This window comes from Xiphophorus maculatus, chromosome 21 (genome assembly GCF_002775205.1).
Source record: "Xiphophorus maculatus strain JP 163 A chromosome 21, X_maculatus-5.0-male, whole genome shotgun sequence".
Classification (NCBI taxonomy): Eukaryota; Metazoa; Chordata; class Actinopteri; order Cyprinodontiformes; family Poeciliidae; genus Xiphophorus; species Xiphophorus maculatus.
In genome coordinates, this window is record NC_036463.1 from 16,005,827 (window position 1) to 16,030,317 (window position 24,491).

The 24,491-nt window shown below is 36.8% G+C and overlaps 2 protein-coding genes across 2 annotated transcripts; both read right to left on the reverse strand.

The window, feature by feature from the left end:
* Nucleotides 1-120: 120 nt before the first annotated feature.
* LOC102226800 (myelin-associated glycoprotein-like) lies at nucleotides 121-13,846 on the reverse strand. The gene is made up of 10 exons (XM_023326068.1): nucleotides 13,762-13,846; nucleotides 8,396-8,463; nucleotides 7,271-7,645; nucleotides 6,182-6,481; nucleotides 5,848-6,105; nucleotides 4,965-5,264; nucleotides 4,631-4,888; nucleotides 4,468-4,546; nucleotides 642-681; nucleotides 121-553 (listed from the first exon to the last, which is right to left on the reverse strand). Exons 1-10 carry the CDS (start codon nucleotides 13,833-13,835, stop codon nucleotides 317-319), a joined length of 1,989 nt encoding a protein of 662 aa, XP_023181836.1. The 5' UTR covers nucleotides 13,836-13,846; the 3' UTR covers nucleotides 121-316.
* A 425-nt stretch (nucleotides 13,847-14,271) lies between these two features.
* LOC111606187 (B-cell receptor CD22-like) lies at nucleotides 14,272-21,225 on the reverse strand. The gene is made up of 8 exons (XM_023326037.1): nucleotides 21,131-21,225; nucleotides 20,741-20,826; nucleotides 20,151-20,537; nucleotides 18,195-18,497; nucleotides 17,864-18,118; nucleotides 17,674-17,767; nucleotides 16,106-16,145; nucleotides 14,272-15,894 (listed from the first exon to the last, which is right to left on the reverse strand). The coding sequence occupies exons 2-8, from the start codon at nucleotides 20,802-20,804 to the stop codon at nucleotides 15,658-15,660; spliced, it is 1,380 nt and encodes a 459-aa protein (XP_023181805.1). The 5' UTR covers nucleotides 20,805-20,826; nucleotides 21,131-21,225; the 3' UTR covers nucleotides 14,272-15,657.
* Between the last annotated feature and the right edge of the window lie 3,266 nt (nucleotides 21,226-24,491).

Sequence of the window (24,491 nt, forward strand, 5' to 3'; positions counted from 1 at the left end):
ATATATATAAATATAAATATAATATAATATATATATATATATATATATATATATATATATATATATATATATATATATATATATATATATATATATCAACTTTTCCGAATAGCCCTGATTTAAAAAAAAAAAAGAAGATTTGTTTGAAATTCTGAGCTGAGAAAAAGTTGAATGTTGAAATCGTTGGAGAAAATGGAATACAGACCATAAAAACTTAAGGACCTGCAGGTTGAAAGAAACAAATCCTCTTTTTGTCTAAAGTGAATAGATTCATGACACAAAACAAAAGAAAAAATTTCTTATCTCACGACAAGCATTATTTTTTCTTCACTTCAGCGTAGTTATTCTCTGGGCTGTCATCAGGCTGTGTTGAAGGGTTTTCTGGCGTTGACACTTTGACCTGTGCGTATATCGTCTCCTGCTGATCATTGTCCTGCACTGGAATAAGTGAAACTATGGGTGCCTTCTTGATTACTTTGATTTCCCCATAATGCAGTTCTTCCTCTTGCTCAAATGCTGGATTCTGAACACCAAGATCTATGTCCATTTGACTCTGCAGAAAAAGAAAATTTCAGAAGGCAACAAATATGTAAACAGAATCTTACAGGAGCGCTGCACACAAAGGATGAACATTTCCCCACCTGAAGCTTTTGTGGAGGTGAATGTTTGGACATAAAATACCTGCAAGACATTAGAGAGCTGTCAGAATAATGGTGCTGTGTTTCAGGTGATAACACAAACAGAGAGAGAGTCAAGACTAATATGCAAAAAACATTTGAAAAAGATAATTGCCGTAATTCAATCCCATTTATACGGTGGCCGACAGGTGCAAATGCGCAGCAAAAGAGAAAACATGCAAACAAAAAAGAAGACACCCCCGAATGAAATGCAGCAAATAAAAAGAGAGACGCAAACACCCCCGAATGAAATGCAGCAAATAAAAAGTGTTGAAAACGGAAGTGCTCCAGACCACTAGGGGGAGTCAAAGAAAATAGTATTCATTTCTATGGGACCAGATGCAAGATTCAGAGAAAGAAATTTGAAAGAAAGTAAAGGTATCTCTCTGAATCTTGCATCTGGAAAGTGTGATTATTGTGAGAAGTCTGAAACAATAGAGCATGTTATTTTAGAGTGTTGTAAGTATGAAGAAGAGAGAAGATGCATGCTGAGAGAGTGTGTAGGTATTAAAGAAAGGTTTAATTTAATAGAATTTTTGAGGAGAGATTTCGGGAGTAGACATATTCAAATAATTATTCGGTATCTTAAAAAAACAAAGCTATTTCATAGGATATGAGTAGAGCAAGTTGGGTGTGAGTGTGTAAAGAATATCAAAGAGGGGTATATAAAGCTATAAGCAAGTTGGATAATATAAGCAGGTGTGTATGTGTGGGGGTATGTTTAATCAGGAGTTAATGGAGGGAAAAGGTAGAAAGTGAAAGTTTATAGACCATCTCGAACCACACTCCATACTGGTAAGTGGCGGTAATGCTACTGTAAGTTTGTTGCCAACCGCCAATAAATACCAAGAAGAAGAAGAAGAAGAAGAAGAATCTTGCATCTGGTCCCATAGAAATGAATACTATTTTCTTTGACTCCCCCTAGTGGTCTGGAGCACTTCCGTTTTCAACACTTTTTATTTGCTGCATTTCATTCGGGGGTGTTTGCGTCTCTCTTTTTATTTGCTGCATTTCATTCGGGGGTGTTTGCGTCTCTCTTTTTATTTGCTGCATTTCATTCGGGGGTGTTTGCGTCTCTCTTTTTATTTGCTGCATTTCATTCGGGGGTGTCTTCTTTTTTGTTTGCATGTTTTCTCTTTTGCTGCGCATTTGCACCTGTCGGCCACCGTACATTTATATCTGGTTAGCTTGAAATACTGTTGGGTTTTCAAGCTTTTGTTTTAGAGAAAACCTGATTAGAACGTACACTAAGAAAATGAAAAAGAACCAATAGTAGGCACAATGTTTCTTTCACATTGCTTTGTTAACGAGTTTAATTTGTAGTACAGTTTCATGTCGGAGCATACGCTGTCTCACTAATCAGCCTGAATATAATGAAATTGCCAAAAAGGATGCTAGCTGTTTTGTTGTTGTCATTCTTCCTACAAAGAATGATACATTTTCATGGTCTTCTAAAGCTAACAAATTTACAGCCGTTACTTATTTGTAGATGAAAGGGGAATGGCTACTAGCGCAGACTCATGAGCCTGTTTCTGTGATGTTTTTGTTTTAGACTACAGTGTTGAGCTATCAAAGATTTTTTTTTTTCCAAGACATAGTGTTTCTATGTTTCTTTGGCTGAATAAGATGTTGGGTGTATCCAATACTAGGGCATCATGAGACTAAAAACTATCTTCACCATGGGGCAGATTCCATGGCAGATCAGTCACAATTTGGAGTCTACAATGTCATTTTCATAAAACAATGAAGGGAGCATCAATGGACATTCCCCGTACTTACAATATTGTAACGGCCCAGTGTGAGGACCAATTGGGCCAATGGTGTCAACTCCAACCTTGTTTATCCCAAACAGGCTCCCAGGATGCATTGTATGTCTTAGGGATTGCTACATAAGCAGTGACAATACCAGTGGCAAAGGAATAATCCACAGTGGCTTAGGGAGTGGTATAAGGTGTGAGTGGAACCAAAACATTGGCCACTTGAAGGTCAAGCTTCCTATTAATCCCCATTCTCAGTGTTTTATTGTGTTCACCTAAAGGAGGCTCCAGAAAACTTCAGTCTTTGTTTTAGGTCTATGATGCCCAAGTCTGGACCTCAAGAGCTACCATCCTGCAAATTTTAAGCTACCTTAATATAGCAGGTCTTGATGCTTAATTCCACTATTTATTTATTTATTTTTTATTTTTTGCTGAAATCCATTTCTTTTATAGTCCTTCATACAACTCACTGAATGATGCACTCAGACTTCTGTGTGGATGGTTTAAGTTCCCAAAATGACCCGCTTGCACGGAAGACTGTTTAGAGAAGTTATAATGGATGCAGCTGTCTATGAAGCGATCTTTGTGACAACACCGGGAGTCAGCAGTATTGTCACAAAATCATAACACAGATAAAGTCAATAAAAAAGGAAGAACAACTAATAGCAATGGTCTTTTGCAGAACATTGACTGCAATTTCTGTTGAGAAGTTTGGATGTGTAGTCGGAGCCAGGAGAGAGGTGGAGTTGTCATGTGATGTGCTTCAGTGACACAGACTTATTTCATAATTTCATAATTATAATTTCCAGTTATCTGTTTATGTCTGGAATTATTACATCTGCTGCAGAATAATAATGCACGGATCACAGCAATGATGTAAAATTTGGATGAATGTAGCATGACCGTTCTGACAGCAGTTTCTTTCAAAACTACATGTTACATTATACGCTATATGTTTCCACATCTGGTACCACATACAGTAGTGGCACAAATCTGGTTTTAATGGGGCTGGAAAGATTGGAAGTGAGCTATTCATACTGTCGGGAAAAAGTCAGATATGGGTTGCATATGGTCAAGAAATTTAGATTCGGTGGGAGGATGGTAGATCTTGAAGACTAGACTTGACCAACCATGTTTTAGGTAATGTGGTAGTCAGCAACTACTACCTTAGGATCAAGTAAAATCTATGCAGTTGCAGATTCATAGTACCTTCAATTGTTCACATATTCACACACTGGTAGAGGTAAGGTAAGCTACACTGTACCCACATGTTGTTTTCTTTTTAAATCTCTGTCTGGCTGCATGATCAGACAGAGACTTAGGAGTCTCTATATAGAGATAGAACCTTTTCCCATTATTGATGAAATATCTGGCTCAAACTATCTCCTTCTCTCTCTGCTTTTTGGTTCTGCTCTACGTCCACGAAACCTGCATTTACAACTGTGGGAATTGAGTCTATATTTCAGGTATAATTTGACTTGTTGAGATGCTAATAATTGCTCCCATTTGTGAAAACAATATCTTGTTGCCATAGGTATGCATCATAGCAACTGGGTAAAATTTAAAAAGGAAGGGTAAAAAACCTAAACCAGAGAAGATGATTATCCAAACTTGCAATTTCTCGAGCAAATGAAATGATGTACAGAAGTCTAAAAAAAAAAGGGCTACTCCAACAATCTGCCACCAAGAGTGAATAAATTCTGTAAACAATCTGAATAAATCTCTATAATGTCATCTGTAAAACTTAAGTCTGATAATTTGAGCTCACTAATGTACGTATTAATTTATTGACTAAAAGGTTTCCAAATGTAATATTTTTGGCTGTTTGAAAATAACGAATGTGAAATGAACAAAACACATCCTCCTTCAAACCTTTTTGTATAACTCACATTCGATGTAATACTTTTTGAACCAATCTCTTACCTATCTAGTAATATATATTTGAAGCTGTACAAAAGTAATGTATACAGTGTAGCGTTCTACTTAGGCTTGGACCTTTATTTCATCTGAAAATGTTAATAGGTGAAACTCACCAAACAGACACAACCAGAAAAACAAGAAAGCAGATGACCACAATAATCCCCACGGTGACGGGGACCAAAAGTTTTTCACCTTACAGAAAGAAAACAGATACATATATTACAAATAATTAAAGGCAGCTATTTCTCAAAGTAGACTTTTAAGTTTAATAATTACCTGTCATTGTAACTAGTATAACTGATGACCCTTCTTTACCCAAATGATTTGTAGCCATACAGTGATACTCTCCTCCCTCAGGTACATTGAAGCTGTAAATCTGCTCCATAGATACGTTAATGGCTCCTTGTTCACTATTCCTGAACCAGGTGAAGCTGGGTGGAGGTTTGGCTCTGCTGGAGCAGCTCAGCTCCACCCTGCTACCTGCTGACACCAAACCTGATGGACGGATGGATGCTGAGGTGTTTCTAGGAGCATCTGAGGAAAATGAGACACACATGAACTTTATTGATCAGAAACAGCTGAACCATGACCTGCTGACAGGATCACTTACATGAAACACTGAGAGTCACTTTTGTCTCGTCTGTCTTGTTTCCCAAAACCACAGGATATCTGGCAGAACAGCTGATGTTGTATCCATCATGTGTGTCTGACAGAGTGATGTTCTTCTGGATTTTAGTTGTAAAGGTTCCATCTGTGTTTTTCTCTGTTTGATTGAGAGAGTCTTGTTGGAGATTCCAGGTGAGTTTAGGAGGTGATTGTGGACACGGAGTGAAAGCTGAGCAGGTTACAGTGACAGACTGATGCTCCTTCAGGTCAGAGGGAACATTAATGCTGGGACTCCAAGGAGAATCTGGAGTATAAATTAAAACACATTTTACAGAAATATGCAAAGTAATATATTGGTGCAAGCAGACCTATATGTTATAGAGTTGCTTGTTGGTCAAAAGAAACTCTGGTAATATTAATCTGTCTCTTTCCAATAAGCACCTCATATTTTACAAGGTAAAAAACATCTGAAATGAATCCATCAATCAATTTTCTGTACACCTTTGTCCCTAGAGGGGTCGGGAGGTGCTGGTGCCTATGTCCAGTTAGCATTCCGGGCGAGAGGCAGGGAACAACCTGGACAGATTGCCAGTCTGTTGCAGGGCAACACAGAGACATACAGGACAAACAACCATGCACACACGCACTCATACCTAGGGAGAATTTAGAGAGACAAATTAACCTGACAGTCATGTTTTTGGACTGTGGAAAGAAGGCGGAGTACCAGGAAAGAACCCACACATGCACAGGGAGAACATGCACACTCCGTGCAGATACACCCCGGGCCAGGAATTGAAACTAGGACCCTCTTGCTGCAAGGCAACAATGCTACCAACTGCGCCACTGTGCAGCCCTAAATCTGAAACATGTAGCAACAAATCAGTTACCTTTGATTCCAACACAGAGCCTGGATGACGTTTCATTACCCAGATCATTTGTAGCCACACAGTAATACTCTCCTCCCTCAGTAACATTGAAGCTGTAAACCTGGCCAACAGACACATTCATGGCTCCTTGTTTGTTGTTCCTGAACCAGGTGAAGCTGGGTGGAGGTTTGGCTCTGCTGGAGCAGTTCAGCTCCACCCAGCTACCTGCTGACACCAAACCTGATGGACTGATGGATGCTGAGGTGTTTCTAGGAGCATCTGAGGAAAATGAGACACATATAAAATTTATTGATCAGTAACAGCTGAACCATGACCTGCTGACAGGATCACTTACATGATACACTGAGAGTCACATTAGTCTCTGCTGTCTTGTTTCCTCCAGTCACAGGATATCTGGCAGAACATCTGATGTTGTATCCATCATGTGTGTCTGACAGAGTGATGTTCTCCTGGATTTTAGTTGTAAAGGTTCCATCTGTGTTTTTCACTGTTTGATTGAGAGAGTCTTGTTGGAGATTCCAGGTGAGTTTAGGAGGTGATTGTGGACACGGAGTGAAAGCTGAGCAGGTTACAGTGACAGACTGATGCTCCTTCAGGTCAGAGGGAACATTAATGCTGGGACTCCAAGGAGAATCTGCAATTTCACATTAAAGAAACAGGTTAGAAATGGACGTCTCATTTGCATGTTCAAGTTTTAGTCATCTTTTTTTTTTTCACTTGTTTTAATGGTTTTAAATCCTCAATAATCCCTCGGTCATGTATCAAGGACAAAAGTTAGAATTCTTTTAAAGTCATGGACAATATTTCTTGTTATGTCTGAAAAACCCTGGGCAATGATTGTCCATCAATCAATTTTTGAGTATACAAAATCATAAATTCACTTTTGGTTTACAATTTCAAAGTCATAAAGAAATTAATGTAATCTAATGTTTTAAAGTTCTGCATTTTAACACACAATGCTGTTTTACAGTGAAAGTACAAGTAATATTATCAACATTTTATTAAATTGTTTTATAGCTGTTCAGCCAGAGTCCTGACTTTAATATCATCTGTTTTCACTGAAAATAATTCAAATAAATTGCTAAGATACAGATAGAAATGTGAAAGAAGATGATCAAAAATTACAATTGTATTTTTTTTTTACTTCCATAATGTAAATCCAAACTAAATTTTTCTTTGAAGGAAATGGATATTAAAGACAATCATTCTGTTCATCTTTGGAATGTAAACAAAAGCAGAAGTTTAAAAATTTATCAATCTTTGACATTGTTTTATTATCTTTTGAGAGTTTAATATTTATTTTGGGATCAATAAAAAAAAAACTTGTCGATTGACGGAAATCAATCTAAATATGTCTTGGATATGAATAATTCTTAACATTGTACATTAGGATCATTGCATAAACAAGCAAAAAGTTTCTTACCTTTCACTTTTATATTTAGAGGACAAACATCTGTTGCCTTAAATGCCCCGTTCTCAATGCGGAGGTAGTATGTGTCATTATAACTCGTATTTAAATCAGTAAACAGAGTGGTGCAGTTTTTCTCACTCACGTTTCCAATCATTTTCAGTGAATATTTGTTAACTGACCCACTGCTGTTGAAAATAAGACAGCTTGGATTGTCATTCAAATTTGTAATATTTTTCAGCCAAATTCCATAATAAATATTAGTTTTGCCAAAATCGGTATGTGTTGAATTGAAGCTACATGAAACTTGCAAACAAGATCCACTCAGAGCTTCAATCTGCCCAGGTGTGTTAGCAATAAGGACTGGATTGGTACAACCAGCCGCATCACCTGTAATAAAAGAAAAATAATGAACATGATGTGGAGCAAAATCTTCCTGCAGATAAATTTCTTAGAATAGAATAAAATACATTTTTATTGTCATTGTAACAATGAAAAATCATACAATCAAATTTGGATGCAGTTATCCAGATAAAAACTAAAACAGACATAAAAAAAATAGACAATGTCAAATTGACCACTTAACAGCATTCAGCATGGTGATGGCTGATGGGTAAAAACTGTTTCTCAGTCTATTTGGTTTTAATCTTTACAGATCTGAAACGTCTGCCCAAAGGCAGAAGTTCATGTCATTGGAGAATTTTCATGATGTTCCTGAATCAGTGAGAATTATACAGTTCTAGTTTGCAGGCAGAGGATAGTGGATTATCTGCTGGGAGACCTTAAGGCACCTGTGGAGCTTTTTTTTATTGAGTTAGTGTGCAGCTGGAATACTTTGTACAAAGACAGTAAGTTAAGATAATGCAAAGATAAAAGGACAGCAGCAGTTTCTTAGTGATGTTGTTTCTTCTAAGAAGTACAAAGTAAAAACTCTTTCAGGTCTTCATCACATCCACAAAGTCTCTATTTCTGTTAAGTGGCTACATGATGTCAAACTTCTTCCTGAAGTCCACTATAAGCTGCTTGTGTTAAGGAGGAAACTGTTACATGTTGAGCCTCTAAACAATATCAAGATGAAATATTTCAGAGTAATGACTCATGTGATGTCTCCAAATGAAAGGAAGAGAACAAACATCTCACCTGGAAGAAAGACGACACTCAGTAACATGCTGACTGTCAACACGTTCTCTGACAGAGCCGCCATCAGACTGTAAAAGATGAGAACAACTCCTGCAATCCAGTGTTTTAAACAAATTTTATGTAAAAATTAATTTAGCAATTTGTTTTGCATGTCATGATCTGTATCTGTTTGGACTTTTAGTCTCACTTGGGTTTGTATTTATCACTAAGTAAGTTTGCTTACTTATATGTTGCCATTTTAATGAATATACAGTACAGACCAAAAGTTTGGACACACCTTTCTAATTCAATGGGTTTTCTTTATTTTCATGACTATTTATAAGGCAAGAAATCCCACTTATTAACCTGACAGGGCACAGCTATGAAGTGAAAACCATTCCAGGTGACGACCTCTTGAAGCTCATCAAGAAAATGCAGAGTGTGTGCAAAGCAGTAATCACAGCAAAAGGTTGCTACTTTGAAGAAACTAGAATATAAGGGGTATTTTCAGTTGTTTTACACTTTTTTGTTTAGTGCATATTTCCACATGTGTTATTCATAGTTTTGATGCCTTCAGTGAGAATCTACAATGTCAATAGTCATGAAAATAAAGGAAACTCATTGAACTAAAAGGTGTGTCCAAAGATTTGGTCTGTACTGTATGTTAGTTAATTTATTCATCTATATTTCCTCTTTGTGCTCCAGCCTGTTTACTTTAGGAGTGGAGTGGGCATCCAGCATCCTGAGCTATGTCCGGTTTGCCAATTATGTTAAAAATAATTTTCATTCCCGGGGACAGACTGATTAAGAGGTCAGATTAATTAATGAATCCCAGTAAAACGGTACTGAAATGTTCATAGAAAAGATATATTTCATGTATCGAGAAGAGTTTGTGCATTCGTGCATTTTCATGTGCATGTGTGATATGTGTGATATGTGTGTGTGTGTTGTGTGTAGGCTACACTATGGGGTCAAATCATAGTGTAGCCTACATATAAGCTGACACACAGTCAGAAAAACACAGGAATAACATGAGTTGTGATGACCTTAACAATGAACACGCTTTTTAAATAACAATATTATTAATAATAATAATAATAATAATAATAATAATGATGATAATAATAAATGTGAATGGAAACACAAAACATAAAAAAGTAAGAAAAAGTACAACAGTTAGTTATAACTAATGCGATTGAAAAATGTTAAATAATGACTACCGACACATCTTCACTAAAGATTATTAGGGGAAGTTGTTGCCAAAATGTGGAAATTCTGAAATTAGTAAATGATTATGAAATTTCTTTAATTCAGAATAACAATGAGATTATAGAGTAATAGGGTTAGAGTTTATTTTTATCGTATAATATTAGTCAAATATGTGATTTATTATTGGCAGGTAACCAGAAAAATAACACTAGTGATTCTTTTTGTTTTTGTTTTTAAACTTTAGAAGCCAGTTTGATGAGGAGCTCTTTATTTTACAAGTATATATGATGTCAGTATGGGCAAAAATATGTTTTGCACAAACAATATATTTCATAAAACAGTGAAAAGAACTCTCCATCAGAGTTTCTCTGACATTCGCTTTTACTTCAGGTTGGTCTCCAAAGATTTAAGGGACGGTGAGAGAATCTAATTTTTTTTTAATGTATATATATATATATATAGTTTATTAGGTATTTTGAACATTTATACAAAAGAAATGGAAAAAACAACAAAAGGACAAAACTTATACAGCACTGATACAGAAAACAAGACTGGAGGCATGTACATAAATTACAGCAATCATTTGAGAAAAGTAACCAATTTATACATAAACGTGAACATATACATCATTCGGATTCCCATTACTGGACTTTTAATTTTGAAATTTAGAAGTATTCAAGAATACGTTCCCATCTCTTTTTTAAAAGCGGAGAATTTCCCATTCAGACAGTATCTTAATCTTTCTAACACAATAACTTCAGAGAGTAAATTTTTCGATAGCTGGATCGAAGGGGCATGACAACAAACCCATTTAAGCATTATAGATTTTCTGGCCAACATCAATAGGAACTGCACAGTCTCTTTGTGAGTATCCAGATAACTTGGCATGAACCCAAGGAGACACAGGACTGGACTAGGCAGAAGTGTTTGTGTTAGGTAAATTGTATTTTTAGTAATTATCAAATATTTGTTGTATCATGTAGCCTTGCAGTTGCATTTAGATAATGTTTCTGTGTGTTAAATAACTTTGATTCTATCCTGAGATTTCCCTGGGAAATAGGGGTGACAGCTACTCTCAGCAGCTGTTGCCCTGCAGGACTTCCTATGAGAGACGGAAGTGTTAATTGCTCCCAGCAGAGTTTTACAAGCCTGACAATAAACTCTGCTCTGTGCTGCTTTGTGATACAAAGCCGTTGCTTTGAAGCTATGCAACGTGTCTTATTCCACACCGTGCTTGGAGCAAAAGGGATTTAGAGTATAGATAACGTGTGTCTAGACTAGTGAATGTTATTTAGCGCTGCAACCATATGATGAATGCTTTGACCCCACCCCATAGAGTTGCAGCGCCCCGTGTGGCAGGGTTCCTGAAATCAATAAAATAGAGGAGCGGGAGATGTGTTTGCCAGAGCGGAAGGAGATTTGTAACTGGAAGCACATCTCTGTCCGTTCTCCTCGCGAGTATAACAGAATCTAACTCTCTTGTCTTTCTTGTGTTTGTTTAAATTGTCTCTAATAGGTATTTAGACCTGACAGTTTGTCCAATAGTGGAGCTAATTTCTCGACATACTGCTCGCCAGAATGCCTCTATATTTTTACGCTCCCATAAACAGTGAATTCTAGTCCCTGTAATTACTTTACATGTGGGACAGTTTGGAGAACTTCCTGGTGTGTACTTACTATATATATTATGTAAAATATTATATTGCATTTCTTCATAACGGTTACATACTGAGATTCTAGAAGGCAGAGTCAAAATGTCTTCCCATGCTTCTGAATCAATTGTGCTTTTCAGAGTTATATTCCAGGTTGATCTTAAATTCTCCATATTATCTTTCCTTAGGGCTCATCATAGAATCCTGACACAAATCTCCCACGTTTATGACAATCAAGAATACTTTTTTCAAGTAAGTAATAATCCTCTGGGAACTCAAGTGAGTCCATTTTTGCCTTAACGTTATGTCTTAGCTGAAGATATTTATAAAAGTCCCTGGAGACAATGTCATATTGTGTTCTTAAATCCTCAAATGTCTTGACTTTTCCATTATTCCATAGATCATGTATCCTGGTAATGCCAGCATCTTGCCAAGACCTAAGATCAGGTCCAGGACCCTCTACTGTCAAATCCGGGTTGTCTACCAATGTTGTCAGAGATGAAAAAGTTTTATTCTGACCAAACATTTTCCTCAGAATGCCCCATGCCTTAATAGTATTAGTAATTAGAAAATTATCTTTGACAGTGAGTGGGAGTTCTCGGTTTTGTTTATTTAACATATTTATAGGGTGACTAGGTTTACAAACACTTCCTTCGATCTCAAGCCATGGATTAGCATGTTTGTGTGTAGCCCAGAGTGACATAATTCTTGCATGTAAAGACAGTGCATAGTTCTTGACCTTGGGCAGGCCCCATCCACCCAATGTTCTGGAAAGTTGTAAGACCTCAATTTTAATTTTAGGTTTCCTGTCTGCCCAAATAAATTCTGATATTGCTTTATTGATTCCAGCTAAATCTATAAAGTCACTAAACAAAAACAGCATAGACACTGGATAAATTAACTTAGGGAGAATTATCATCTTAATAAGGTTAACTCTCCCCAAAAAGTTATGGGGAGTTTCTTCCATCTCACCAACTTATCCTTAATATGAAAAATCACAGGATTGATGTTTTCAGAGTACAGAGCTTTTTGTAAAGGGGTTGAAAGGCCTCCATATGTCTATTAAATCCAGTTCCTCTAGAATATTTTTTACTGCCCTAGAGTTTCTAGACTGGGTGTTTTGAGGGGGACACCTGTCCATGAGAGGGCATAAAGAGTAATTAAAGTCACCGCCGATAAGTATGATTGGTCAATCCATCTCAGCAATTTGTTTGAGAAGGACTGCAAAGAAATCCTCGTCATTTATATTTGGGCCATGTACACTACCAAGCAAAAAACTCTCTCCATATAGAGCACCCTTAATCAAGATGATTCTACCTTCTGTGTCTTTAAATGTGTCTAAAGCTGTGAAAGGGAGATTTTTATGTATTAAGATTATGACTCCCCTTTTATTTGTTGAATATGATGAGAAATGAACTTGACCAACCCATTCCCTTAAACATTTTTTATGTTCCTCATCCGTGAGAAGAGTTATTTGTAGAAACGCTACTTGGGTCCAGTCCTTCTCTAAACTATTTAGGATAGCTTCCTTTTTATTGCATTGTTAGAACCTTTTACGTTCCATGTGCAAGCCTTAATGCTCATCTTCAGAGTACACCAGCATGTTACTTTATGCTGTCTTTTAAAAAGACACAAATAAGATACAAAGTTAAGCTGTAACTTGCCTCCCTCAAATTGTGTTTTGTGCAGACAAACCAACAAAAACGTTCCAAGCAAAAACCCAAACATTACACAGAGCTTGGACAAGACTCTAACAAAGAAATAGTAACCATAACAATCTACATAAAAAGATAACAAACTTGTCATACATCTAAGGTATCTTAACTCTAAGGTATCTAATATTTTTTAACATGGTTACTCTCCTCCAAGTCGGCTGCTCTGCTTTATTTTAAATTTTAAAACAAATCACAACATTGAATATCCTCTGGTATGTCATGTACCTTCACATATCATATAATTATATTGAGCTGCCAAAACCAAAAATGCCAGAGAAGTTTTTTTTTTGTGACAGTTCAGTCCTGGTTCTCTTAGATTAGTAACTATTAGCTTTAGTTTCCCTGTGTTTTAAACTTTCGGTTTATCCTCCTCTGCCTGCTCTTGTCCCTCGGCTGTTTCTGTGTCACTCTGAGGAACGAATGGAGATAATCACAGTGCTTGAGCTAATTTATTCTCCTCAATTCTCATATATGAGAATAAACTGGTTTCCCTGTTATTTGTCTAATTTTTGTTTTAAATTCTTTTTCACTTTCCCAGGATTTCCCAAGGAGAAAAGCAGGTCTCCTTTTTTAATCAGTAAAAGAGCATGTCCAAACTCCTGTCTTCATTTTGGTCCATCTACAGACTTACACTACATGACACAGAGCTCAAGAACAACTGCAGCATAGCTTTTTGATAACAAATTCAATGTATAATTTAAAGCAACAATTTTAAACATGAAAACAATGGCAGTTTTTATAGCAAAGAAAAAGACTGGTTTAGGAAAAGACATATTGTCAAAAGCATTTTTCATTTTAAAAATGTTCTTACCTGAATAATGTGCAGATAAAACTAGAAAAATTTTCATCTGGTTTCGTAGGAATTTCACTCAGTGAGCAAAACATCCAACAAGCAACTTCTGTGTTTGGAAGTCAATGTCACGTCAGAGTTTACTGGTGCACTTTTTATCCTTCCTATTGTTGTGAAAGAGGATGTTAACCTATTTATTTTTAAATCAACCAATTAAAATTTTCGGCAGCAGGAACAGTGCATTTATTAGACAAACAATGGGATGAATATCTGCCAGTTTCAGAGAACAAGAAAAACCACAGAGAAGCTTCACAGAAACACCATGCCCATATTATAATACTTCCCAAATATTCATGATGTCACATTGCTAAAATTATTTTGTGTTACATTATAATTTATAAAGTTGCTCCTTTAATTTAAACAGTTTGAGACCAACATGTTCTCATTTGCAAATCCACAAGCAGAACTTTCTTCTGCTCATAGAAATGAGCTACGTAACTTTTATTTAAAATAAAATGTTTACAAGGTTCTTTTAACTTTTGTTTATTCATCTTTTACTTTTATCAAGGTAATCACTTTTACTCACAGTAAATTACTGCAAAGTGCCCCACCTTGTTGGCATCTCTTGCAAAGGTTCCAGAGCTCTGGCAGAGCAAACAGCAGGAAATTGGTACAGAAAATAATGAATGAGTTTCTTATGATTCATTCTGTTTTTCAGATATAAAACATTTGCTCACCCCATTCAAAAATGTGTAAAGAAGGCGATAAAAAGGTTTGAAACCTTTCTCAAATTTAAGTTGATGCATATTCTGTTACCAAAAAATAAACAAATCTAGTAGAGAGAGAGAAATGTAAATAACAATTCTAATAAACTTGTTGAATAAGAAGAGTGGAGAAGAACTCAAATGCCAAGCTCAGGAGAAATATTACACGTCACATTTGACCAAAGCAAAGATACAAAAACATTCAATAATATATTTAAAAATAAAGTCTGCAAAATGGCTACCAGCATTCCTTTTCAAAGCTTGTTGGAAGAATGTAAGACCTGGTCTTGGTTTCGATGTCAAATAAGGGGAGTTTCGTTTAGATAAATCATACTGCAGCACGTCTGACTCTATGGTGGGTTTCATGTGAGCTCCACTTTTAGGCCAGGCTGCCAGAGAGGCTCTCTGACTGTCACAGGTCAGACACACTACATATTACATAAAGGCTCCACTGCTACAAAACCTATGTAAACACTATGCAAATGTCTGATCAAGAAACCCGTCATAATGTAACTAGTTCTAACGCTATTGTAACTAGATCTAACGCTATGCTACCCAAACACTGTCTGCATTCAATTCCTATGGCCTACAGGAAGTATGACGTAGCTACCACGGCATGGCTGCCCAGCCTATTTTCTGTTCTAACCAGACAAAAAGAGTCATTAACTTTTATATCAGTTATATTTCTGTAAGAGGTGCCACACTAGAGTAGCTCCTGTGAAAATAATTACTTTTACAAACTTACTTGAATTAGTTTGGTCACATTTTTATTTCAACACGTTTTTCTGTGACCAGCAGGTGATAAACTGAAAATGTTATGGTTGACACTCTAGCAAGCCATAAAACATAAACACACACACAGTCTTAAATTAACCTTCAGTTTTTAGGAAAGTTTAAATGAGAAGGAAATAAATTATTCTCTGCTTTTAACACTTTTTTTCTTTTCAAAAATCATTTCATGACAAGGAGATCCATCTGCAGATCTCACTGTTAAAACAAGTACAAAATAACTGAGATCTTTACAAAGTATGAAATCAAAAGCCTCAGAACAATTAAACTAAGGATGAGCACATTCAGAAAAACATGTCTACCATGTCTGACAAGATCTTACTTATTGCACAAATAAATCCTGATTTTATCGTACAAACGAACATTAATCCTTCTTCACTTGAGCGTAGAGATTCTCTGGACTCTCAGCAGTCTGTGTTGTGGATTTCTCTGCCATTGGCACTTTGACCTGAGCGTACACCGACGTCTGTTCGCCGTCCGGCACTGGCAAAGAGGAAGCTTCAGGTGACTTCTTTATGATGTTCACTTCTCCATAATGAACTTCTCCTTTTGTTTCTTTGTCGTCTGATACCTGAACATCAGCTTCAACGCCTGTTTGACTCTGTCGGATAGAAAAATAAATATATATATGTGTAGCCCTCCTGAGATGTATTATTATTATTGAGACCTTTATGCAAAACATTAACTGAACTGGAATTTTAAAGTCTGGTAAGGGTAGTAATATAAAATAGATCCTGCTGGGAAATGCATATGAAGTCACAAACATGAACAATTACTGAGGATCTGCATAGAGAAGATGATCATTTCCTCACCTGAGTCTGTTGAGGAGAAGATTGTTTGGCCTTAAAACAACTGGAAGACATTAGAGATCTGTCAGAACATTTCTGCAGTATTTGAGGCGACCGCATTAAAAGATGATCATCAATGTAATCAGATTTAAATACAGAAAACTACAAAAACTGAAAAACAAAACAAGATGCATTTTGCTAGACAAAGTTTCAGGTGTACATATGGAGGTTTCGACTGTTCAAAAAACATTAATTTTTCATCATGGTGTGTAAGTGACACCAGTTTGATCAAACACATCTTGCTGTATAATTAACCAACAAAATCACCATGGAAACATTGAAACAGGAGACTAGTGCACCTGTGTTCTTCGTCCATAACAGATGCCTGCCCATACCATAACCCCACCACCACCATGGGCCACTCGATCCACAACATCGGGATAAGCAAAGCGCTCACCCACCCGACGCCACACACGCTGTCTGCCATCTGCCCTGAACAATGTAAACCGAGATTCATCCGTGAAGAGAACACCTCTCCAACGTGCCAGACGCCATCGAATGTGAGCATTTGCCACTCAAGTCTGTTACGGCAACGATCTGGAGTCAAGTTAAGACCCCGATGAGGACGACTAGCATGCAGTTGAGCTTCCCTGAGATGGTTTCTGACAGTTTGTGCAGAAATTCTTTGGTTATGCAAACCAATTGTTTCAGCAGCTGTCTGAGTGGCTGGTCTCAGACAATCTTGGAGGTGAACCTGCAGGATGTGGAGGTCCTGGGCTGGTATGGTTACACGTGGTCTGCGGTTGTGAGGCCGGTTGGATGTACTGCCATATTCTCTGAAACACCTTTGGAGACGGCTTATGGTGGAGAAATGAACAGTCAATGCATGAGCAACAGATCTGGTTGACATTCCTGCTGTCAGCATGCCAAATGCACGCTCCCTCAATGCTTGTGACATCTGTGGCATTTTGCTGTGAGACAAAACTGCGCATTTCAGAGTGGCCTTTTATTGTGGGCAGTATAAGGTACACCTGTGCACTAATCATGTCAGATCAGCATCTTGATGTGGCACACCTATGAGGTGGGATGGATTATCTCAGCAAAGCAGAAGTGCTCACTATCAAACTTTTAGACAGATTTGTGGACAACATTTGAAAGAAATGGTAATATTGTTTATCTGGAATGAATTTTAGATCTTTGAGTCCATCTCTTGAAAAATGGGAGCAAAAACAAAAGTGTTGCATTCATATTTTTGTTGAGTGTATAATATGCATTACATAATGTAACTATTGCTTTTCTAAGTTTTTTTGTTGAACAAAATTTGATTTGAAAACGCTTTCTTCTGCCTCACTTCTTTATTTTGTAATTATGTTATTTGTACAATCGGTTTTATTTCATTCTTTAAAATACAACTTTTCCCGACTGGCAGCAGAAGGAATCAAAAAATACTTTGTGTTTTATGAATGTAAATTCTATTGTTCAAAATGTACGTGTGGAAATCAAAGCGATTTTGAGGAGTTCGATATTAACTAACTTTTTAAGGTAACTACATCCACAAAGTGCAGCATGATTTTAATAATTATGATACTCACCAATAAGTTAAAACCAGACATAAACCCACAATGATGGCCACAGATAGTCCCACTGCCATTGGCACAGTGGGAAAATCTGCTTTTGTTGAAGGACCTAAGAAAAACAGTACAACATGAAAATCAAAGACAAACTGAAAAGGATCATGGTGAGAGAATATGTTCAAATGTTTGTAATGGAGTCAAGAAATACCTTCAATGTTAATGTTCACATAGGATGTCTGATTACCCAGATCATTTGTAGCCACACAGTAAAACTCTCCTCTTTCAGTAACATTCAAGCCGTAAACTGGCCCCACAGACACATTAATGGCTCCATCTTTGTTGTTCCTGAACCAGGTGAAGCTGGGTGGAGGTTTGGCTCTGCTGGAGCAGTTCAGCTCCACCCTGCTACCTGCTGACACCAAACCTGATGGACTGATGGATGCTGAGGTGTTTCTAGGAGCATCTGAGGAAAATGAGACACACATGAACTTTATTGATTAGAAACAGCTGAACCATGACCTGCTGACAGGATCACTTACATGAAACATTAAGAGTCACTTCTGTCTCTGCTGTCTTGATTCTTCCTTTCACAGGATATCCGGCAGAACAGCTGATGTTGTATCCATCATGTGTGTCTGACAGAGTGATGTTCTCCTGGATTTTAGTTGTAAAGGTTCCATCTGTGTTTTTCTCTGTTTGTCTGAGAGAGTCTTGTTGGAGATTCCAGGTGAGTTCAGGAGGTGAGTGTGGACACGGAGTTGAAGCTGAGCAGGTTATAGTGACAGACTGATTCTCCTTCAGGTCACCATCAGAGATATTAATCCTGGGTCTCCAGGGAGATTCTATAATTTCACATCAGACGCACATTTTAATAAACAAAGCAGACGTTTAGTGCCCAAAACTACCAAAAGGTTGTTAAAATATTTTTCAATAAGTTTCATTAATCCTAGAAACAGAAATACTCTAACACAATTGTCCTCAAATGGACAAGTGATCCATTGACATTTATCACCCTTGCATTAACAAATTGGAAGACCAAAAGGAAACAAATTATTATTTTACCACACACACGTTTTTACGTATGCAAGCATATACACAGTTGACACCAGATATTTTCACAAACACAATAAAGAGACACATGCACTTTTTTTCTGACTCTATGAAACTAAATCCGGCGAAACCTTTTTTGTTGTTGTTTTATATTAGCTATAATTACCAAAATTATTTCTATTTGCTAAATGAAAGAAAAATCAGCAAGAACTTTTTTTTCAAACTTTCCTCAGATTCACAAGTTTACATAAATTTGGTCACTATCAGAGAAACTGTCTTTTAAAATATATGACTTAGATCAAACCTTTTTGGGATTTCTGCCACAACCTTTTCCTAATAGTTTGCTGCTGGTGTCCATTCCTCCTGACAGAACTGGTGAAACTGAGTCAAGTTTGTAGGCAGCCTCACTCACAGGTCTTTTCAGACCAGGGCTGAAGTCTTCAGATGTTGCTTCAATATTTGCTAATAGTGCTCTTTCCTCATGATGCCATCAGTTTTACGATGGGTACCAGTTCCTCCTGCAGCAAGCAGTCCCACATCATGATGCTGCCACTCCCATAGTTGACAGTTAGGATGATGCAAGCATCCCCAATTCTCCTCCAAATGTAATGATTGTTATTATGGCCAATCAGTTCCACTTTAGTTTCATCAGACCACAGGACATGCCTCCAAAAATGTGTTTATCTGCAAACTGCAATCTGGCTTTTAATGCTTCTTTTGAAGTAAAGGTTTTGTCCTCACTGAGTGGTCTTTCAGCCCATGTTGGAACAAGACAGGTTTTTCTGTGGATAATCATATTTAACATTCTTTAGCAGAATCTACACCAGGAGCTTTGGCTTTTGTTCTGGGGTCAATCTACACATTGCAGCCCAAAAGTCATTCATCTCTGTAACACAGAACCGTCTCCTTCATGAGCACTATGATTATTGGACATTCCCACATTTGCATATAATTGTTTGAACAAATTAATTTGGCACATGCAGTCATAGGTAGATTGTTCACAAGAAGGAACCCGACTTGTGCAACTGCACAATTTCCTTACTGATATCTTAGCTGATTTCTTTTGACTTTCCTATTGTGTCAAACAAGAAAGCAGTGTGTTAAAGGTGTGACCTTGAAATTCATCAAAAGGTGTTCCTGCAATTAATTCAAATGTGTCATTTTACCAGTCATATGTTTGTGGAAGAAAGCCCAAAAATATTTAATATATTTTGAGAGACAGTTGTCCCAAATACATATATATGTTGTATTTTGTAGGAAATAATTAAAGTAAACTTTCAAACAACACTAAATTAAAAGATCATGTGCTAACAATTTGAAAGACTTGGAAAAACTTGAGGAAAGTCAAGTGCTCTTGTTGCACAATAACAAAATTTTAAATATTTATCATCATTAACATAGCAGCAATTCTATGTTACACTACATTAAAACAAAAATGTTCTTACCTCTAACTGTAATTTGAAGAGGATCAGCACAAGCTGATGCCTTGTAGACACCGTTCTCAACTCTGAAGAAGTATTTGTCTGTATGACTTGTTGTTAGATTGGGAAACAGAGTGGTGCAGTTTTTCTCTTTCAGGTTTCCAGTAATATTGAGTGAAAAGGTGTTAATTGACCCACTGCTGTCGAAAATAACATTACTTCTATCTGTGCCATAATTTACACCACCTTTCATCCAAATTCCATTGATTGTTTTACTGCTGTCATATGTAGGATTATCTGTGTTATAGGTACATGGGATTTGCAAACAAGATCCAGACAGAGCTTCCATGTTATTCGGTGTAATGATCTTGAGGGCAGGTTTATTGTTTCCACAGTCATCAGCCAAAGTCCCTGTAAAGCAGAATGATAATAAACACGATGTAGAGCAAAATCTACCAACAGGAAAACTTCATGATCCACAAACTCCAGATTAGCTGCATCATGTAACATGTGGAAACTTTAAACAAGATCAAGATGAAATATTTTAGACAATAAAAATGTTTCATGTGATGTCTCACATTCTCCAAATGAAAGAAAGTGAACAAACATCTCACCTGGAAGAAAGAAGAGACTCAGTAACATGTTGACTGTCAGCATGTTCTCAGACAGAGCCGCCATCGGACTGATAGTCGTCCTTCGTCTGTCAAAGTGGAGAAGATCTCAGAAAAATATTTTTCAGGTTTTAAATCAAAGTTTCTTTTGGATAAATAATTTGGCAGCAAATTAAAACTGACATATTATAAACAAGAATATACAGACCATACTCTGTTAGAAAGGATGGAAATCAATGGCTTTTTCTCAGTAGTGGTTAAACTCAATGAAAAACATGCAAGCAGAGTCAAGTATAATTTATTACATTAATCTCAACAGCCTTTTTAACGGCAAAAATGTAATTTATTACTTTAAAAGCTGCAAAAGAAATGTAATTCATAAAATGTTCTTACCCAAAGAATCAACACCTGTAACAAAATCGCTTCACATTAAGGAGAATATAAATTTCAGCAGGTGAGCAGAAGATCCAAAAGAACAACTTCTCTGTTTAAAAGTTCATGTTGTATGAAATCAAGGAGCCGTATATTTTCTTCCTCGTTTGCAAAAGAGGAAGTTTGGTGTAAGATTAGCTTTTCAGAGTCTGTTTGACTGATTACTTCCTTGTAACATGACACTTGTATCCACTGTGTGTTGAATAACAGTTTGATTATGAAGATAATTAACACACAGGGCATTTTGCAATATAAGGAACATTTGTTGTATTTTTGTAAGGGTTAGTTAAATTTGGGGTTCATCTAACCAAAAGCAAAATCGACATTTTCTTCCAAACATCCAAATAAAGTTTTTTTTTTTTTTTAGCTCTTCCAGGGGGTATTTTTGTGGGCTCTAGTGTCCCTTATATGATAGTGGGCTGACAGGAAACAGGGAAGGAGAGGGGGGAAGACATGCGACAAATGTCGTTGGGTCCGGGAGTCGAACCCGCGACTGCCGCTTCGAGGACTCAAGGCCTTCAAATACGGGTCGCGCTAACCGCTACGCCACCACGACACGCCCCCCAAATTAAGTTTAATTCACTGTCTAGTGTTGAAATAAAACAGTAAGTACTGATAATTAAACTTGTATCATGTTATAAAATGAATCATATAAAGACTCCTGATACTCATGATAAAGACATAGAGCTTACTGATTTGTTTATAGATGATTAGTTTTAATGTGTTTGTGGCATGTAGTAGCTTCATCAACAGCTGCAGAAAAACAACAGCCATTATTTTTGAATTGTAAATATATCAATATATGACCAGGACAAAATATAAACAAATCCAACCACTTGTCATATTTTTCTGCTGTTGTATTGAAATGAGGAGCTTTTCTCAAGCTCATCTTTCTACGTTCCCAACTTTTATTTGTTATGTGTGTCGTCTTGTTGGCGATGGCGGTCTTGATCATCAGAGTACAAATCTGAAGAGTTTCTACTGAATCCTGAACGTCTGTCTGTCGGTTTAGGGTTATACTGGTACGGTTGGATATCATTTACTCCAACAAAGTCTTTCAACAATTCTTGATACACAAAAAATGTATTTTCTTCTATTTCCATTTCCAGTATAGGAGTTAGCTGTCTGTGGTACTTCACTAACTTTAGTGTCTGGCTAACACATGCAGGCCAAAATGTCAGGCAGTGTCGAGAACAAAGCTCATGTGTGACTGTCAAGAGTCAGAATTTCCATTACTTCCCTTTGCACTGAAATTCAAGCCCTTTCAAACTGTACATGGTTCCACCTTTACTGAAAGAAACAGGTTTGATTTCAGCTCACTGACATTCTACTTAAAAGCCTGTATGAAAATAATCATGTAAAAGCTCATCGATACAGCCCTCATCACCATGTTTGGAGAATTGACAATGCTGTTTAAAATTTTAATAAAACTGCTGCGAAGAGAAAAATGCTGACCTTTCTCTTCAGAATGCTAATGCTCTGCTGGGAATCCAGTTTGAACAACGATATTTATTTAGTCTTTTGTTTCCAGATAACCATATGACGAAAAGTAGCTGTTAGTAATGTCTTTGTATGAAAACTTGGTAACACTTTATTCGACAGGGTGTGCATAAAACTGACATTACACTGTGATAAACATGACATAACTCCTGTGATGAACATGAAGGCGTTTTCATGAATGTTTACGACTGTTGGCATGAAGTGTCATTCGATAAATAATGACACGTTTAGTGCAAAATTGCATTGAAACTTGTATTAAAAGTCCATTAAATTTATCAACTTTGCATGTGGCTTGCTCTCTTAGACTTTTATTTGTTATCTGTCGTCTTCCGTCTCTCTGTCAGTCTCAGAGTATTTAGACCTTTTTATAATCATTGCTCTCCATTGATGCTCTCAGCAGTTTTCTCTGTTGTCGCTGCTGTATTCTTACCCTGCCAAAATCTTTGTACGTTTTCTTATTTATCACTAAACATGCAGCTAATGGTCATTCTGGGCTCCTTTAGGTAGGAGCTGCACTACATGACACAGAGCTGAAAAATAAATTGTGCTTTTAAATAATAAGTGGTGTATTAAAAACAACTAGTTCTCAAATAGAAACAATTGCAGTTTTTATAGGAAAGACGAAGACTGGAAAAAACGTGTTGTCACAAACATGTATCGACACTGTTCTTACCTAAATATTGTGCAGATGAAACAGCAAGAAAAATCTAATTCTGGCTCTGTGAGAATTTCAAAACATCTCAAGAGCAACTTCTGTGTTTGAAAGTCAATTTTAAGTCAAAGCTGATAAGTGCTGTTTGTCCTTTGTTTATGCACAAAAGTGCATCCTCTTTTGTGAAAGAGGATGTTAGCCTTTCAAACACATTATCTGCCATGGTGTACAACACAGAAGAGGAGAATTATATCTATACATTAACTTTCTGATTAATTTCAATATGGATTATTTTTATGCATAATTTCACAGCAAAACGTCATCTCAAGAAACTGTAGGACAATTACATAAAATTCCCATTCAGAAATGATAATATCATTATAAGGCACTTGAGTTACATAGGAAGATTAAAACTATTTACATACATTGTGATTTAATCCTAAGTGTAAAACAAAATCAGTTTATTATGACGATGATGATGTTATTCTCTACCTGAACATTGAGTTTAGCGATGAATAGCACAACTTCAAACCCACCAAGAAAAGGTTTGGATCTCAGGTGGGAAAATTTGATTAAGGGACGATTATTAGGTGTTTACTTCTCAGACATGTCTTTTATGGATGAGTACCAAGAAGAAATCCATTGTTATAATAAAGGAATAATAAAACACATTAATCTGTGCAAAACATGATGTGAGGCAAAAATGTGACTTTTTTCTGATGCTCTACATACAAAATTTGTGGGAAAAAAAGCTATTCAAAGTTAGACATGTCAATTAACATACTATGCTCTAATAGAGAAGGAATGAACATATTCAGCATAAGTTGAAAAATCAAAACACCAAAAACATAAACAAGAATAGTTCAGAACTAAGCACAACAAATACTGAAACCTGTCATGGATCTGCTATATAAGAGTACTAAACTCCATTCTGCACATATTACATGAACACCTTTATGAAAGCATGATTTAGAAATCAGCTGCACAGTGGCGCAGTTGGTAGCACTGTTGCCTTGCAGCAAGAAGGTCCTGGGTTCGATTCCCGGCCGGGGTCTTTCTGCATGGAGTTTGCATGTTCTCCCTGTGCATGCGTGGGTTCTCTCCGGGTACTCTGGCTTCCTCCCACAGTCCAAAAACATGACTGTCAGGTCAATTGGTTTCTCTAAATTC

Coding starts and splice junctions, on each gene's coding strand:
- LOC102226800 (XM_023326068.1), bottom strand. CDS start 13,835: ATGTTTTGCTCACTGAGTGAAATTCCTACGAAACCAGATGAAAATTTT. Junction 4,889..4,964: donor AGTGACTCTCAGTGTTTCAT/GTAAGTGATCCT, acceptor CATTTTCCTCAG/ATGCTCCTAGAAACACCTCA. Junction 682..4,467: donor TTTCTGGTTGTGTCTGTTTG/GTGAGTTTCACC, acceptor AATGTCTTGCAG/GTATTTTATGTCCAAACATT.
- LOC111606187 (XM_023326037.1), bottom strand. CDS start 20,804: ATGGCGGCTCTGTCTGAGAACATGCTGACAGTCAACATGTTACTGAGT. Junction 18,498..20,150: donor TCTTCAAATTACAGTTAGAG/GTAAGAACATTT, acceptor GTGAAATTATAG/AATCTCCCTGGAGACCCAGG. Junction 17,768..17,863: donor TGTGAACATTAACATTGAAG/GTATTTCTTGAC, acceptor TGTTTTTCTTAG/GTCCTTCAACAAAAGCAGAT.